General features: G+C 32.5%; 2 protein-coding genes and 2 long non-coding RNA genes across 8 annotated transcripts; 1 reads left to right on the top strand and 3 right to left on the bottom strand.

Moving 5' to 3' along the window:
* Positions 1-4,099: 4,099 nt before the first annotated feature.
* LOC120217746 (protein NARROW LEAF 1-like) lies at positions 4,100-9,839 on the top strand. Of its 5 annotated transcripts, XM_039214814.1 has the most exons (8): positions 4,100-4,269; positions 4,312-4,335; positions 5,005-5,064; positions 5,259-5,765; positions 6,138-6,281; positions 7,769-8,009; positions 8,278-8,778; positions 9,108-9,839. In XM_039214814.1, the coding sequence occupies exons 4-8, from the start codon at positions 5,271-5,273 to the stop codon at positions 9,509-9,511; spliced, it is 1,785 nt and encodes a 594-aa protein (XP_039070745.1). In that variant the 5' UTR covers positions 4,100-4,269; positions 4,312-4,335; positions 5,005-5,064; positions 5,259-5,270; the 3' UTR covers positions 9,512-9,839. The 5 variants fall into 5 exon arrangements, with proteins under 5 accessions (XP_039070745.1, XP_039070748.1, XP_039070744.1 ...); XM_039214817.1 differs by having other exon boundaries at positions 4,100-4,335; positions 6,231-6,281; XM_039214813.1 differs by having other exon boundaries at positions 4,100-4,335.
* Positions 4,478-4,675, bottom strand: LOC120217750. Its single transcript, XR_005525185.1, has 2 exons — positions 4,556-4,675; positions 4,478-4,509 (listed from the first exon to the last, which is right to left on the bottom strand). It is a non-coding gene; the product is annotated as an uncharacterized LOC120217750 (long non-coding RNA).
* Positions 7,910-8,667, bottom strand: LOC120217748. Its single transcript, XR_005525183.1, has 3 exons — positions 8,525-8,667; positions 8,188-8,349; positions 7,910-8,047 (listed from the first exon to the last, which is right to left on the bottom strand). It is a non-coding gene; the product is annotated as an uncharacterized LOC120217748 (long non-coding RNA).
* A 665-nt stretch (positions 9,840-10,504) lies between the features above and the next one.
* On the bottom strand, positions 10,505-13,238 carry LOC120217745 (CSC1-like protein ERD4). Its single transcript, XM_039214812.1, has 6 exons — positions 12,832-13,238; positions 12,603-12,754; positions 12,253-12,528; positions 11,350-12,173; positions 11,019-11,274; positions 10,505-10,935 (listed from the first exon to the last, which is right to left on the bottom strand). Exons 1-6 carry the CDS (start codon positions 13,100-13,102, stop codon positions 10,558-10,560), a joined length of 2,157 nt encoding a protein of 718 aa, XP_039070743.1. The 5' UTR covers positions 13,103-13,238; the 3' UTR covers positions 10,505-10,557.
* Between the last annotated feature and the right edge of the window lie 4,130 nt (positions 13,239-17,368).

The raw sequence follows: 17,368 nt of genomic DNA, 5'->3' as shown, positions 1-17,368 counted from the left end.
TGAAAATAAGATAATTTTTTATTTTTGATCGGGTAAGGATTAACAACTACAATTCAGGTTTGGCCTAGGCCATTACATTCAAGTTGGATTAACGCGACCATTTCCTCCGGGGTTCCATATAAATGTAAGGATTTCTTTTATTTTATTTCTCTCGTCTATTATAAACAGTTTCGACACCGAATATATTTTTTTCTACTTTTGTTATAGGAAAAATTTTATTTTTATTTATTAAATATATTTTTCAAATTTGTAATTATTGAAATTTAGTAATATGGTGGAACCCATCTCTCTCTTTTTTGGTACATTGATTTAATAATTGCATCGTTGAAGTCCCTCCAATGGTCCCTTTTCCATTTTTCATAGACCTTTTCAATTCCATTTCTCATATTATATGACTTGTTATACCAATATTAAATCATAGCTTTTATCAAATACATTTGAAGAAAAAAGGCCTAAGAATGGAGTAGAAGAAACTGAATATTACAGAGCATTTTCCAAAACAGATTGGGTAATGACACAAGTTAAGAGTTAATACATGACACGATGATTGTTGAAATAATTTGTATTGCAGTAAAATAAAAAATTAACAATGATGGGATAGAATAAATTGAACAAAAATAAAATAAAAAGATTAGATCGTGTCATAGATAAATAATTATCTTAGAAACAAAATTATCATGAGACTGAATGATTGTTTTCTGAAATTAACATGATCCTTCAAATCGTACACCCAAAATTTAAAACGAAACAAGTGATCAGAATTTTACACCCTACTACTTAATTAACTTAAAGAAAGATTTGATTTGTGATTCATAGATACAATTCACCTGGTTAGTGTAGATTGGTGGTTTTCTAATCATTGAAATGTGAAAAAAGAAGATAAGATGTGGCAAGTGGAGAGGGAGAGAAGATTTGGTATAAACTTGTAGAAAGGTGATTCTCTTTAGCAAAAATGGCTATTAATACTGTTTTGGTAGGCCATGTAAAGCAAATATAATGGAAAATGGCACATCAAAGGGGGGGAGGGAACAAAAGGGCAAAATTTTCACTATTTAGATAAAACCCATTAAAAAGAGAAAAGTAAAAGCGGTAATGATAATATTAAAAAGGCAATTTTGAGGGCTTTTATTTCTACCCCATCTATGCCCCACGCCTATTTTTTATCTTATACTAAATGAATCATCTTTAAATCATAGCCCCAAAAATCTTTTAAAGTATCAACAAAAATAAATGATTAAAGATAAAAGGCTTAATTAATTAAATAAATAAGAGTTTAAATTATACATTTTATTAAGTTTATAGTTTTTTTTTCATTTAAAGTGAGTGTTTAACATTTTTTTCGTTACTATTTTATGTGTCTTATCATTATGATAGTTAAAAAAATCTATTAAAAATTAATTAACCAGTCAATGTTTGACATGTGGTCTAATTAACCATGATTCTCAGATCTCTAAAATCCTAACTCTCTAATTAAGTTTAGAGATTTAGAAGATTTAGACGACGATATCTAACCAACAGTAAATGTCCAGCTATGGGTTGATGGGTGTTTGACGACGATGATAGAAATAGATGATGTAAAAGAATTAAAGATTAGGAGATTAGGTATTTGAGATTTAGGGACTAAGGGAAATTAGGGTTTGAAATTGAAAATATATGGATTTAGATACCTTTGTCGTCACCTAACTGTGTTGGAAGCTGAGATTTAAGCATGGTGCAGGCAGCTGCATTTTGATGCAAAACTTGGTAGAGCGCAAGACAGTTGCATTGGTGCAAAAGTTTGTGCAAGGTGTTTCGGTCATGTTAGTGCAAAAGTTGGTATATGAGATTTCAATCGGTTAACAACATTAGAATTTCGATCGATCGGTAGTGTTGGGGTTTCTAACATTAGAATATTTTTGGATTTAAAAAAAATAGGATATGACACAACTGTTGGAAGTGGCTAGACAAGAAAAGTGTACAATGAATCTCTGTTCTAAAAGATAAATGTTTTTGTTTAAACAAATCTTCCATGTAAATATGTAGAGAACCTATATATCCCTCCTGAGGCATTGTAACTATTCGTCCTTTACAAAATATTATTCGTAACTTTGTTTACATGTTTGAAGCATAATAGAATATGACATTACTGTCAGAGTACGTAGACAAGAAAAGTCTGTAGAAAATCTATAAATTTTAAAAGCTATCATCTTTCAAACTAATAAGCTATTAGCTATAAAACTTAAGTTGCTCACTTTACTATGAAACATTTTATGTCATTGTTTATTATAATGGAAATTTTTTGAACATGTGCTTCAAAAGAAACATTAAACTTGACAAGTAGAATAAGAAGATTTAAACAAAGATCCAAGTAGACAAATAGAAGACTTTCTTCATTGCATTTTAGATTCCCATCAACATTATTTTCAAAATTATATATAAAGATTTATCTAAACAATGATGCTTTCACAGGATGTTAACATATATACAATGTCAATTCTGAAGTTAATATGGAGCTATACGCAGAATTTATCGAGGTTGACACAGATGTTTCTAGTTTTTATGCGAAAGTAGTGGAGAAAGATGATACGTAAACGAACCTATAGCATTGTATGATGATATGTACCGCAAACAAGAAGAAAAAGCTCAAAAGATTGAACAACTCAACATAACTTCTAACGAGTTTACAAATTATAATGATTAAAGTTGATACGTAAGAGTTGTGTATTTAGAGTTCATTGCATGTTTGTCATTTTCCTCTCCTTACATCTATAAAAGGAGATAAATCTATGTAATGTGGCAATGTTATCCTTCACTAATGAAATTATCTTTTATGTCTTCTCTCCATTGTCATTGAGATAATTTTGCTTGATCTTTAGATTGTTGTTTTAACGGATATCATAAAATATATAGCTGAGTATTGTACTTCTTAATTTTTAAATTTTTATTTCGTTTGGAGAACCTTCTGAGAAATTTGTAACAACGAATTCATATTTGAAATTATTTATTTGTACAATTACAGTTGTCAACCTTGGTCATCAAACACATCTTACTTTATTAAATGTGCAATTGCTTGTAACCATGATTTTATATTCATAATTATTTTCTTGCACAATTATGATTGTATGCATTTCTCTCTACTCATGTCTATTTTCTTCTATGCGTCAACCATAATTATTTTTTTAATATGATATTTGCTGCAAATAATATCTATGCACTGTATAAATGGAGATGCAAGAGTGTTTTTCTATGCTACTTCCATATGTTAAGCATGCCTTATAATTGCTTCAACAAGCTTCTAATCGAGGTTGGTCGAAGCAACATGCGTATTAAGTCTTCATTTGTTATGTATAAGGGACCAAGACCTTGAGGGTTCTTGAGTTTTATCTAACCTCGATATTGTATCGTCGATAAGTTATTGAACGTATGTTCTCAAATTTAGGGCTTACATTCCTCTAATTATCAACGCAATATATTTGTATGTGTTTTAAGACTAAGATTTACATTCCCAAAAATTATAAAATCCACATATAATTAGAAGGATAAATTATCTATTTAGTCACCCATCTATTATTTTACTTTTTTTTGGTCATCTTATTATTATTATTTTTAATATCATACTTAACATTACATTTTATTTCTTTTTTAGTTATCCACAATTAAAAGATTAACGGCGATGTTGATGTGGTATTTTTAATTTTTTTTTCACTTAATTATTTTTTTATTATTTTTTAACAAGATGAAGAAGATTGAAATTGAATATGAGCCCCTCTAAAAGAGGATCACACTTGTTTTGTGTAAGTAGTTAGGTGTTTAATAATGTTCTTTTGATGCATTTATTAGATAGTTTATTAAACATAATAAAGAAAATAATTTACAAGCAAATTTATTTATTTTTGGTTTGTTCTTACAATTCATTTATTTTTTTATTTTTTTTATTAGAGGTCTAATTCCTATATTCGCCCCCATGCTACTGAAATCTTAGAAACGGGTTTGATTCGATGCACAGATTATTATTAAAAATGTATTTTTAATATCTCTCAGGATTTTTTATTATTTATTTATAAAATCCCAATATTAAAATAGTTCCTCTGCAATTCAATATAGCAGTATCAGGCTATCAGCTTGTAGATTTTGTTTGTGGCCTTCACTTTCTCTCTAAATTAGAGCCATCTTTCATTTCCCTTCAAGAGGAGCTTCAAATCTTGCTAAATTTAGAGCCTCTTTTTCTTACACACGGATACAATTAGAATAACACCGAATGACAGTTTAATAATCACTAGGGCATGAAGCTCCCAGAAGGGATTGACTTGGGATTGACTTTTGAGTCATCCATCCCAGCTCCACCATTGTTTGTAGGTGAGTTTTACCTTAATATATGCTCAGGATTCTCATAAAAGGTCATATCTTTATTTGGGTTTCCTTCTAAAAATTACTCTCAATATTCTATCCGTTCTTTTGAGCTCTTTTGGGGTTTAATATGTTGAATTGGTGCTTTTTAGCTTTCTGGGTTCGGATTAGTCCATTATTATTCTGCTCCTAAAATACCCATATTCCGAAGGTTCAATTTTTGCAGCACTTTTCCCGACATCCTCCTAGAAATGGGTATTTAATTCGGTTGTTGGTTTTCTTTCTGTACGGCTATCTAAGCTATCATCCTGTTCCTGTTAGTCATATTTTCTCACTCTTACATTTTTCTTCAGCTTGGGGAGGATGATATATCATTGTTCTATCTGGTTGGCTTTCAATTTTGAAAATACCCTTGGAAGAATTTTCTTTCCTTTATGATCATTGGACATTAAATATAATGATGTCCTGTCTTTCGTTCTATTAATGTTTTTTTATTGCATTATTGAATATTTTTCAATATAGTTACTTGTTCTATCAACGTTTAACAATTTGTTGACTAGGATTGGCGTTTCATGAATTTGTTTTTATTAGTATAGTCTCCATGTAAGAGGTGAGAATCTGAGAATGCACAGCTCTTTATTTTTCCTTTTTATATGATTTGATCTTTTCTGTTTGCAGTTAGTCTGATTTGCCATTTAGCTACACTCGTTCTTACTCGGCCTTTATGGAATTAACAGAGTTAGTATGATTTACTTATACCTGTTTATCTATTTTAATGATATCAACGTTATCTTCTTTTGGTATTCTAAATTCAGTATCGGATGTAATCAAGAGTAAGTATTGTATATGTTCATTATCATGTTTATTCTTTGGTTTGCTTTATGTTGCTAAACTATTCATTTAGTTTTGAGTCAAATTGAATTATTATTTAGGGGAGCTGAAAGATGGAAAGGACCAGATTGGATTTAAGATTTCATCACTCTGGATCAACAGAATCAGTGGAATCTGCTTTAGATTTGGAAATAAACTTCTGCAATCATCTTAATCTGCCTTCATCAAGTACTTCTCCTCTTCAGCCCCTTGCATCTAGTGCTCTGCATTCTGAGAGCAATGCTGCTTACTTCTCATGGCCTACTTCAAGTCAATTAGTTGATGTGGCAGAGGATAGAGCAAACTATTTTGGAAACCTACAGAAAGGGGTCTTGCCAGAAACTCTTGGACGGTTGCCATCAGGACAGCAAGCAACCACCTTACTTGAGTTGATGACCATTAGAGCATTTCATAGTAAAAAACTGCGTAGGTTTAGTCTTGGAACAGCAATTGGGTTTCGTATTCGACGGGGTGTCTTGACGGATATACCAGCTATTCTTGTCTTTGTTTCACGTAAAGTTCATAGGCAATGGCTTAGCCAGTTTCAATGTTTACCTACTGCTCTTGAGGTAAGTTTAGTGGTTCTGGCTTAATCTCTTTTGCTGAACCACTATGGTTTCTTTCTTTAAGTTTTTCTTGTTTGGTCTCTGCTTGCTTTAATGGGAGGTTGTTGCAGGGAAGGATTGTTCTTGGTCTCAAGCTATATTAAACTTGTTGGTTTTCATATTATCCATAGTGGCTGATGTGATGCTAGAATGTTCTCGAGAAGTCTTCAAATTCATTTCAGATTTTACTAAAAAATGTAATGTGTTGTTGATTGTTTTGGAAGTTCCTAAACAAGTATATTGGATCTAAGCAATAAATTTTCAGATGTAAGGCTAACTTTCCTGAATTAACCTATTTTGTTTGGGAAGTTAAAATGTTCATTAAATACTGGTCAGGGTCCAGGAGGCGTGTGGTGTGATATAGACGTCGTGGAATTCTCATATTATGGTGCACCTGCTGCTGCTCCCAAAGAACAATTGTACACCGAGCTTGTACATGACTTGAGGGGAAGTGATCCAATCATTGGTTCTGGTTCACAGGTAATTGTTCTTATTAAAGTGTGTAAAAATTGGTGTTTGATGCGCATGCATAGAAACGCAATACATAAAATTTATGCATTGACAAAAGGTCAAATGAAAAGGGAATTTGTGGTTAACAATTTTTCCTTATGGGTTGACCAATCTGGTGACATTCTCCTAGCAAGCTTTGTTTTTTGTTTCTTGGATATGTTTGCCATGCACAAACACACACACGTATGTTCTGTGATTAATGTTGAACACTTTACAAGTACTGTTACCCTTGGCTGTTATTGGATTGGCTAATCGACTCATCCAGTTAGTTGGTACTATAAACTGGTGGCGTTATTTGATTCCATCAAACACTTTAGCTTTTATTTTGAGGGAAAGAAAGGAAAAACCTCTTTCATTTAACTCCAGAGATACCTATAGAACTTGAAAAGCCACAGGCTAGGTTTGGATTATTAATCAGAAGATGGAACTCTGCTAAAATATTGTCCTAACCCAGTTTCATTGAAGTATAACGATTATCTGTTTTTTAAAATAATATCCTTGTCAACTTTTCATAACAGTATAAAGAATAACAAAAAAGAGATAAAAGTCCCGTTTGGTATTTTAGAAACAATAGTGTGAACAATCTGTTGAAACTAATGGTAGAATTGGTTTCCGCTTTGTTCTTTTTCTGAGCACCTACCTTGCATTATTCCTCCTCTGGATGAAATAAAAAGAGTATCATCTCTGTCAGCTTCATGTGGCGATAATTGTACGATCTATATAACATGCACCATCATTTGGCACTAATAATACATTGATAGAGAATCCTGTTTAAGATTTTCAATTTTTCAACCACTTGTCGTAAAAAGTTCTTTTATGCTATGCCATCTCATACTCTAGTTTGTGGTATGATGTGTTGATGACCTATTATCAGTGTGGGGAAAGGATCCTCATTCCTAAAATAAAAAGTCACACTAGTATAATTTATTTCCCTAATAACTATTTGAGTGTATTCTGTATAATTGCCCAAAGCTATAATTTGTTTGGCCATTTGAAGTTGCTAATATACATGATGGTATGTGGAAAGGTTAACTGTCAGTTCTATTTTACAACATTTGCTAGAAATTTGATTATACAATAAGCAGTTTGAATTGCAAGTATTAGTGAAGTACGGAAGCCGTTTTGCTTTTATATACGCTACAATTGTGACTGAATCATCATATATGTAAAGACATTTCAACAACATCAGTCTTGTGTTCTTCATTCTAGAAATGTTCGTGTCTTTTCTCTTACATCATTTGTATTTATTTTCAAACTCACTTCCTAATCTTTCTAGGAGAGCATTAAGACTTGCAACATTTCTTGTAAAAGTGCTGGTAATAGGACTTCGTCTGAATAACTCATTTCTTTAGAGAAAAAGAGTTATCCCTCTCACACTTGGCCTGAACTTTTGAGAAATGGATCCCAGCTTTTAGTTATACCATTTAAACCATTCAGCTACTTCCTGGCACGTGTAGGTTGCCAACCAAGAGACCTATGGAACATTGGGTGCTATTGTAAAGAGCCGAACTGGAAATCGTCAGGTAGGTTTCCTCACAAATCGGCATGTTGCAGTTGACTTAGACTACCCAAGTCAGAAGATGTTTCATCCTTTACCGCCCAGCCTTGGGCCTGGTGTGTACCTTGGTGCTGTAGAGAGGGCAACCTCATTTATCACAGATGACCTTTGGTATGGAATCTTTGCTGGTATAAATCCAGGTAATGCAGTTCCAATTTCTTTGTTTGCCTCCAAATTTCTGCAAGAAAATTCATTGATCATTGCGTCGGAATTTTAAGTGGAAAATAGATAAATTGAATAAAAATCAGACCAGGATGCTAGGGTCAAGTGTATGAATTTCAATGAAGATTTAGAAGGCTTTAGAATCATGAAACATACCATGTTAAACTTTACATTTGTGCTAATGGATGTTCCATTGCTTCCCGACTCCCTTACATGTCACATCATCACGGTTTGGTCCTCCTGCAGAAACGTTTGTGCGAGCAGATGGGGCTTTTATTCCGTTTGCTGATGATTTTAATATCAACAATGTAACTACAACTGTAAAAGGAGTCGGTCAGATCGGTGATGTTCATATCATAGACTTGCAGTCTCCAATTAGCAGTCTCATTGGAAGGCAAGTCGTCAAAGTGGGAAGAAGCTCTGGATTGACCACTGGGACGATAATGGCGTATGCTTTAGAGTACAATGATGAGAAAGGGATATGTTTCTTTACCGATTTTCTCGTTGTTGGTGAGAATGAGCAGACTTTTGACCTTGAAGGTGATAGCGGAAGCCTCATACTTTTAACAGGTCAGAATGGGGAAAAGCCACAGCCTGTTGGGATAATTTGGGGTGGTACTGCTAATAGAGGTCGGTTGAAACTCAAAGTTGGCCAACCCCCAGAAAATTGGACTAGTGGAGTTGATCTTGGGCGTCTTTTAGACCTCCTTGAACTCGATCTCATCACAACCAATGAGGGGCTTCAAGGTATGTATTCCCAAGACATCCATTATTATTATTATCATCTTCCCCCAGTTTGTTGCTCTCATGTCGGTTCTTTATTATCAGTGCTTAAGAATACTTATTTGGCTAAAGGACTTTAATTTGAGCCAAAAAAAATTAAATGTTGAAACGAAAGTAATTGTTATCTAATTATATAGAAATGACAACTACCCTACATTGCAAGTTCAAAGAAATATGAAAAAAATAAATACAATAAAACACTCACTGGAAGACGATGCATAAATAGATGGTATTGCATTTGGTCTCTTTATTTGGCCTTTTACGCTCTCTATTTTCTGCTGTTATTGACACAGCTGCTGTACAAGATCAAAGAAATGCTTCTGCAGCGGCGATCAATTCTACCGTCGGGGAGTCTTCTCCCCTGGTCCAGGTTGCATCCAAAGATAAAATTGAGAACTTTGAGCCTATTAATTTAAATATCGAGCAAGGACATGTAATACCGGTCATGTGTACGAAGTATCAAGCTGCAGGTAGCGTTGAAGCTGCTCCTAATGTGGAACACCAGTTTATTCCAAGTTTCAATGTGAAGTCTTCGGTTCATGGTAATAACCGACAGGAAAACCTTGAGTTCAAAAGTCTTTCAGCATTACGAAATGGATCAGATGAGGAGATTTATGTTTCACTGCAGTTAGGCGAGCCTGAAGCAAAGAGAAGAAAATATTCGGATTCCTTGTGTAGCATCAAAGACTCGATGTAAAAGAGTTTCACCAATCAAGGCAAATTGCTTGGAGATATCATCTTACCAGAAACAATCAGTTCAGACAATTATTCCTGTCATCACTTCAAAAAAACAATGGGGCTTCCTTAAAAAGAACCAAACCATGAAACTGTTGGGGAGTTATCATTATTACCCCGCTCGAATCTTTTGGTGTAGGAATTTGTTATACGGTCTTGGTTGAAAAAGATGGTTAGGGAGTAGCTATGCAAAATATTTCTTTGATGACTGTTTGTGTGGAATTGGTGTACCATAATAAAGCACTCCAAAAGTGGCAACTATGAGCTGCAGTTAAGTAGAAACATTGAATAAAAATGTCATATTTGAAGTATCTATTAGAAATGTTAACCTAATACACTTCAAAAGTTGAAGGCTTTTTAGAAATTACAATAGCTGCATGTAAGATTTCTATTGATAAAGATTTTGACACTTGTGTAACCACTTATGTATCATAATATCAAATGTTAAAAGATTAACCTTGTATTTTAAGTCGATACCTAAATGGTAAATATAATGTAGGATTAATTGAAAGTTATGTAACACTAGTATTCGCCAACTTAAATTCATCAAGGAACTCATATTCTAGCTTCTTTTTATTTATTAAAATATGTTAATAAAGTTTAGGGATGTCAATTAAACGGGACGAGGGGAGATATAGTGAGTATAAGGTCATATCCACCTGTTCCCACCACCTACTGTATGTAGGTCTAATTTTAAATTTTTTTATTCTCGTCTCACCACTCGCGAAACTTGTATCCATCATTGTTTAATTGAACGCGAAGTGGGAGCAAGTACTACAAAATCCGTTCCATTAACATCCCTAATAAAATTCATTAGACATAATGAATTCACTTAATTGGTTTGTATGTTTTTTTTAAAAAAAAAGTACAAATAGCTAAATTAATGTACATCCAAAGGAGAGATGCTATGCTTCATGCAAACAACCAAACAGAATGGTTCCCTAAAGCATATTATAAACACAAATTTCAAGTTTCACTACTTGTGATTTGCGACACAAAGAATGTACATCAAACAGATGACGCTGTTCTTGAAAAATGAGATAAAGCATCTTCAAACTGTCCATCGTCTTGCTTCTCGGAAATCAAGCTTGGCGGCACATATGATCTGAATATCTGTTCCATGTTCGGAGTTTGCTTCAACTCTTGGCTGGCAACTTCGAGAGCCGTGTGACAAAACGCGTCATAGAACTTCTTTCGACAGACATAGCAGAAGATCAGAGACGATATCGGTAGCAGAAACAGGATGGGAGTGTAGTAGAATTGGGACACCCCAAAGTAACCCACCATTGTAACTTGGTATAACAGCAGGGCGCCAATGATCCTGTTATGCATGTGAGGCCACATTCTTCCGTAGCTCTCGTATGCCGGGACGTAAACTTTGATTGCCTGTTATTCGATGTTCATACAACTTTTCTTCACTGTTCTTCCTGGATGCATTTAGTTCAAAGAGTTAAAAAGTGATGTGTTACCTGATTCCGAAGAACAAGCCAACCCAAGGCGAAGTAAAGCACTCCGAATGGGATGATCACAGGAGCTATAACCGAGTAGCAGAGAACAATGGTGATGACAAGCATGTCATTAGGAACTCTAGTGGCATAGCTAATATCTCCAGGAAACCAAGCTTCTCTAATCTCTGCTTCCGTCTTGCAAAGATATTTCCTCTTCAGATGATATATGATTAGAGGAACTATTCGGGAGAGCTCGAGTCCATAACCGACGAAGAACCTGCGTACCAAAATGTTAATGACCATGAATCGAACATCAAGAGATCACAAAATACACAAAGGCAATTATGCTTACTTTAGAGCCACAAATGTGAGGAAGAAAGTTGCATTGACAGGGAGGCTTTTAGCCAGCAAAGGAACAAGAGAGTTAGGATCTTTCTCAATGCTCTTCATTGTCCTAAACAAAGTTCCACCAATAGTAACACCAATGAAAACATTCAACACACTAAAATAAAAATATTTTCCGGACGCCGCCCTTATTACATGGCTGCCGGATGGAATTCCCTCCATCTTGGATAGAAACAAAAGGAACATAGGCAGTAAAGCTAAAAATATGATGAGTGCAAGCTGAGGAAGATATGCCTCCAACACTGTCTTAATTTCGACCCGATCAACAATTGGCTTTAAGAATGGAAAAAGTTTTCTCAGATTCTCAAGGGTTGTGATTGCAGATATGAAACCAATCGGAATTATATAAAAAACTATAGTCAAAAACACAACGACGTAAACGATATATTGTCGAACTATCCTCTCGAAGAACTTGATAGTCAGATTGCTCCATATAAGTTGTCGCGGTTCGGGAGCTTCCTTTACCGTCCATTTATCAACCATTTGAGCATGTAGGCTCTGAGCAGCCAAGGCTGCAGTTACCCTGTCGGTAAAGAAAACCAAAGCAGATCCGAGCTGCTTTTCTCGCAGGGTCACCTTTTGTTCAGCTTCCAATTTTTGTGTCAGCTCTTTGATCTTTTCATTATAGTACTCAATACTGTCAACCTGTTTACCACAAAGGCCAAGGAAGCCGGTTTTGTTGGTCGGTCTCGTCGAGCTGCCTTCGTATATCGCTTCAGCTCGTGCAAGCTTCTTTCTGTATCCTTCCAATTCTCCCCATATTTTGTCAACCTACACAAACATACACAATGCCAACATATGATCAATCAATGGCCAAGAAAGAAATGAAGTGGTAACTCAATTGAATTACCTTCTTGTTGTTTGTAACCACAAGTGATCTGTAGAATGTATCAGGATAGATCGATTTAAAATATGAATCGACCTGATCCTTTCGAGTTCGACCTGGAGCGACATCCGGCAAGTCTTGAACAAGAACAGCAAATTGCTCAGGTCTCACTTCAGAAGACATTAATGCATTAGCTCTTAGTGCAGAAACATGTTTATAAGCCTTCCATGAAAGGACATAGGTAACAACAGAAACCCAGTACACAGCTATCAAAAAAGCCCACAACTTTGGACTCTTTTCCTGCACAGATCAAAACGAAGCTCATCAGTAAAGGTTGGGGTTTACAATGTTTTTGATTTCCAGTTATAACTTACTTCAATATTGGCCATCGACAACTTGTCAAGGTCATTGAAAGTCCCTTTGCTTGTTGTAGTATTTCCGTTCTTCCTTAAACCATCATCAGTTGCAGCAATGGGTAGAAGAACTGGAAGCAGTACAATTCCAGACAAAACCAATACTCCTAGCACTGGCACAAGTTCAAAAGCAGAAAATTCAGAATACATATCGAGTTGAAGAACACAACAACAACAAAAACAGCAAGACCTGTGCTCAAGAAGACGAAGTAGACGGCGGTGTCAACACCGGACATGTTGATAACATCTTGTTCGGTAGAAGACAAGGCTTCCCTTATCCAAGAGAAAGGGTTCCGAGTCCTTGAACCGCCTTCACACGGTTCCAAACCTTTTAAGATCCGATTGGGATAGTACACCACGGCGTTCCCTGGCTTTGCGGAAAGCCAAGCAAACAGCAGCATCAGAAGTATGAATAGTATAAAAGATGTGCCCAAGGACGTCAAAAAAGAGCTGAATTCCATCTGGGTTTTCGCCAACAACTTGTACAAACAGCTTCTTTCCTTGATTAATCTTTATGTTTTCTCTCACTCTTTATGTGAACTGAGAGAATGAGATGTAGAGTCTAGAAGTAGAGTAGTTGCCGTTAAAATGGTTATAAAGTAAACCGTTGGAGAAAAAAAGAAAAATGAAGAGGCAAGTATTTATAACAAAATAAAAAAAAAAATTAAATATTTTGGCATTGATCGATTGATTTGAATGATACAAGACTAAACTCTTGTATCAAAAACTGGTAATTTATACAAATCATTGGGGTTAATTTTATTATTATGCCAATAAAGATTATTATACAGTAAAGATTAAAAAACTAAAAAAATAATAACTAAAATGATAATTTATACAAATCATTGGGATTAATTTTATTATTATGCCATAAAAATATCTAATTTTTTTTTACATGTACGTCAATCTACATTTGTTTCACTGTTACCTCAAATTGGTAATCTATACAAAGAATATTTTGGCTAATTTTATTTCAATTCTTCAGTGTTGCTTCAAATTAAGTTTCACCTCGAATAATTTTTTGAATCTCTATAAAATTATAAACTAAAAATATTTTATTTAACCTTATTTCAAATCAAAATATTAAGGTGAAAAATTATATAAACCATAGTTTGTAAAACATACCATTATTGAAAATTTAAACTCGAAAAAGGCACATTTAATCAATTAAGGTTACTTGACGAAAATTCTGTCGCGTGTTTATTAAATATATCACATAAAATAAAATTGTAACTAATCAATCATACTTTTTTAAAAAATATATTATTTTAATAAATAACCTAAAATTAATATTATTTTGATAATTATTTTTTAGATGATATTTAAATAATTCAACCGCATTGACAATAATTCTAATAATATAGATTGATCTACTGTTGTAGGGTTCTTGAAAAAAATTGGCTAAATTAAAATATCGTTGTAATTATTTCTCGAGATTATGTGAATATTACAATAATAAGAGAGTCGTCGAAAACACAATATGTCGTGAAAAACATCGAAAATACAATAAGTCTTTCCCATTTTTATGCCGTTGAACAAAACTGAAGACATATTATGTTCTCGACGACTTTCTAAAGATACACTGTATTCCCAGCAATTATCAATAGGTACTATAATATTTAGACTAGACAAAAAATAATTTCGACAACCATCAATAATTTTTTTCATATAATCATAAGAGCAATTCAGCCCATAATAAAAGGGAACTATTCAACATCTCAAATAATAAATAGATAAATAAAAGCAATGTTTCGTCCGTTGGCATTATAAATAAAGTGTAGCTTATCAATCACACAAATGTGTGTCTCGTAAATTTCCACCTCACTTCTTAATCTTGGTCCACACTCCCCATTGTTTACAGAAATGGCAAAAGTACACATGATCCTCTAATTATAAGAAATTACTTTATTAAGTCTTTCAATTATTCAAAATTATAAAATGATCCTCCAACCATAGTGTGATGTTTTTTTGAATCTTTTGACTATTAGAAATTACAAAATAGTCATTTGACTATTCATATGCTCCAAACTCATCTTTTTTCATTTTAAAAATATTGACGGTCGTCAAAGTTAGACATTAACTTATTGATTGAGATATGATAATATTTGATATTAGAATTGTTTGAATTGTATCTTTTAGATCGACTCTGTATTTACATTATATAGTTGAGTCGGTGCTTGAAATATTATGTTGTCAAGTCAGTGCTTGAAAGCAGTGATGGTAAAAATATATATTATTAGAATATAATTTTGTTATATCTCACTCAGCAAGTTAACATCTAATTCGGATGATCATTAATTTTTTTAATAAAAAGAATGAATATGGGACATATGAATAGTCAAGTGACAATTTGTGACTTTTAATAGTCAGGTGACTCAACAAAATAATGTCCTATAATTGGATGACCATTTTATTACTTTTAATAGTTATAAGACTCAATAAAATAATATCCTCTAGTTGAGGGACCATTTGTATACTTTAACCATATAGAAATCAAACATTAATTTAAGTTATTATCCAAAATGAAATTAATAAACCCCAATTTCACACGGATCCCACTCTGTCTATCATACTTACGCGTGTCACGTCACCCTCTGCCATTTGTACGGAACCTAACAAGCTATCGTGGACTATGTTGGAGACGTCACGTGGCTACATATCTGCGGTGCCGACAGTGATTCCAATTTTGCTTCCACTTATGGGGTGCGATTGGAATTTTTCCTTTTCTCAATTGTTTAACAAATTTTTGTGGGGAAAAATAATATAATTACTAGATAAATTGACCTTATGGTTAGTAAAAATAACTTATTTTTTCTTTTATTTTTTTATAATTTTATCTCATATATTTTTTTTCAAATTTAAGAATAATAGCAAAAATGAATTCCACATTATTATCCTCCCTAGCACTAGTAGCATAATTTATAGTCGAAATCTTCATAATTTGTTGTTCTCCTAAATCTTTCATGAAATTTAACATGAAATTTAAAGTCAGTAATGATAAATATGTCAACCTTTTAGAAGTCAAATAATTTTATGAAAAAATTGTATCCAGTTAAACTTTTTATAGTTTAATGACTATCATATGAATAATATTGTATCTCATCTTTTAATCTTATGATCAGAAGTTTGATTTTATTCACAATTATAAAATGTATTTTATGATTAATGATCAAAGAATATGAACTGAACACGAATCAAGTGATCTTAGTGATCAAAAAATTTACTATTAGCACTTAAAGTTTCTAATCCGAATATCGTGTAAACAATAATATAAACATTCATTATTAAAGAAATTACAAATATTTAAATATATATAAATTTATATTCATCTTAAATTTATGAACAAAATGTGGACTAAAATTCTATATATGTGGGGTCTAATTTTGGCTGAACATTTCCCCTTGTGGTGCTTCAATTCCCACTTAAACATTTAAGAATGGTAGCAAACACGTGTAGTAGTAATTGAGTTGCCAAATTATGACACTTTGCTACAAAGCAAGGCAACCACTTTCGGCCACTATTCATTCCCTTCATTTCTGCCCTGCCATTCATTTTTCTTCTTGTCCAAGTTGTATACATGATAGTTGTACAATATTTTCTGTAACAGTTTAAATAATTATAAAATAATATTTATTTAAAATTTTATTAATTTCTTGATAATGATAATATTTGTTTAAAATTTTATTAATTTCTTGATAATGCACATATTTTACAAACATTGATGGTCAATTTTATAACTTCTAAAAAGATCAATATATCTTTTTACACTGAAACTATTTGATGGGCGCAATAATTATGCAATGTTTAAAATTGATTCATATGCTTTAAATATATTTTGCATCATATATATAAATTGATGTTCGATTGAAATTATATTAATAATTTAAAGATTTAATTAAAATATTTTAAAATTTAAGGTTAACTTAAAAATTTAAATAGAATTTAAAACGTCGTGCAATTAATTTTATAAACTACTATAATTTTAAAGCTAAATTACAAATAAAACCATTGTTTTTGCAACTGTCACGAGCCATAATAGACAAATTTATGAACCATTGACTTTATCTACTTATTTTAAGCCCAACTGGCGTTGCTTAGATTAGAGGCGAGTAAAACTCATTCCAAGTTAAAAAAATCAATTTTTTTTTTTAATTTTGAGTTAACTCAAACTGTTGAGTCGGTTTTCGAGTTCAAATCGAATTGAGATTTAAAAATTTCGAGTCACTCAAAAAATCAAAATTTTAATTGAATAATTTAACAGTTTTACATTTAGTCTTTAATTTTCTCATTCCTTTCGTTCTTCTTTTATCTTGAGTTTATTTTTCAATAAATTTAAACCACGTACCCCTAAATTAGTGTAGAATATATATGTACTTTCAATTTCATTTTTGATAACAAAATTTTATTTTTTTCAATTTATTCTCTCGAGTTAACATAATTTTTTTATTTCTTCAATTCAACTATCAATTATTCGTTTTTGACCAAAATTGAACCAAATGCTTACCAATATAGAATATATGTGTAACTTTCTTTTTTTTTACTAAAAATATATATTTTTATTTTAGTCTCTTAACTTTTCATTTTACTCAATTTGATCTTTTGACTGCAATCGTTTACAAATTCTTTCTTCTAATCAATTAACTCCTTTATACTCATATAAATATTTTATCCTTAAAATACATCATTTTGAAGTATAACATTATAAATATATTTTATAATTTTATATT

The sequence above is a fragment of the Hibiscus syriacus genome, unplaced genomic scaffold (genome assembly GCF_006381635.1).
Source record: "Hibiscus syriacus cultivar Baekdansim isolate YM2019G1 unplaced genomic scaffold, ASM638163v2 tig00110187_pilon, whole genome shotgun sequence".
NCBI classification, from domain to species: domain Eukaryota; kingdom Viridiplantae; phylum Streptophyta; class Magnoliopsida; order Malvales; family Malvaceae; genus Hibiscus; species Hibiscus syriacus.
This window is presented reverse-complemented; position numbering and strand designations above follow the sequence as displayed.

Excerpts from the sequence above, each read along its gene's own strand:
- LOC120217746 (XM_039214814.1), top strand. The coding sequence starts at position 5,271 with ATGGAAAGGACCAGATTGGATTTAAGATTTCATCACTCTGGATCAACA. Across the intron at positions 8,010-8,277 it reads CTTTGCTGGTATAAATCCAG|AAACGTTTGTGCGAGCAGAT; the intron begins GTAATGCAGTTC and ends GTCCTCCTGCAG. Across the intron at positions 8,779-9,107 it reads AACCAATGAGGGGCTTCAAG|CTGCTGTACAAGATCAAAGA; the intron begins GTATGTATTCCC and ends TTATTGACACAG.
- LOC120217745 (XM_039214812.1), bottom strand. The coding sequence starts at position 13,102 with ATGGAATTCAGCTCTTTTTTGACGTCCTTGGGCACATCTTTTATACTA. Across the intron at positions 12,529-12,602 it reads TGTCGATGGCCAATATTGAA|GAAAAGAGTCCAAAGTTGTG; the intron begins GTAAGTTATAAC and ends TGATCTGTGCAG. Across the intron at positions 11,275-11,349 it reads CTCACATTTGTGGCTCTAAA|GTTCTTCGTCGGTTATGGAC; the intron begins GTAAGCATAATT and ends TTTGGTACGCAG.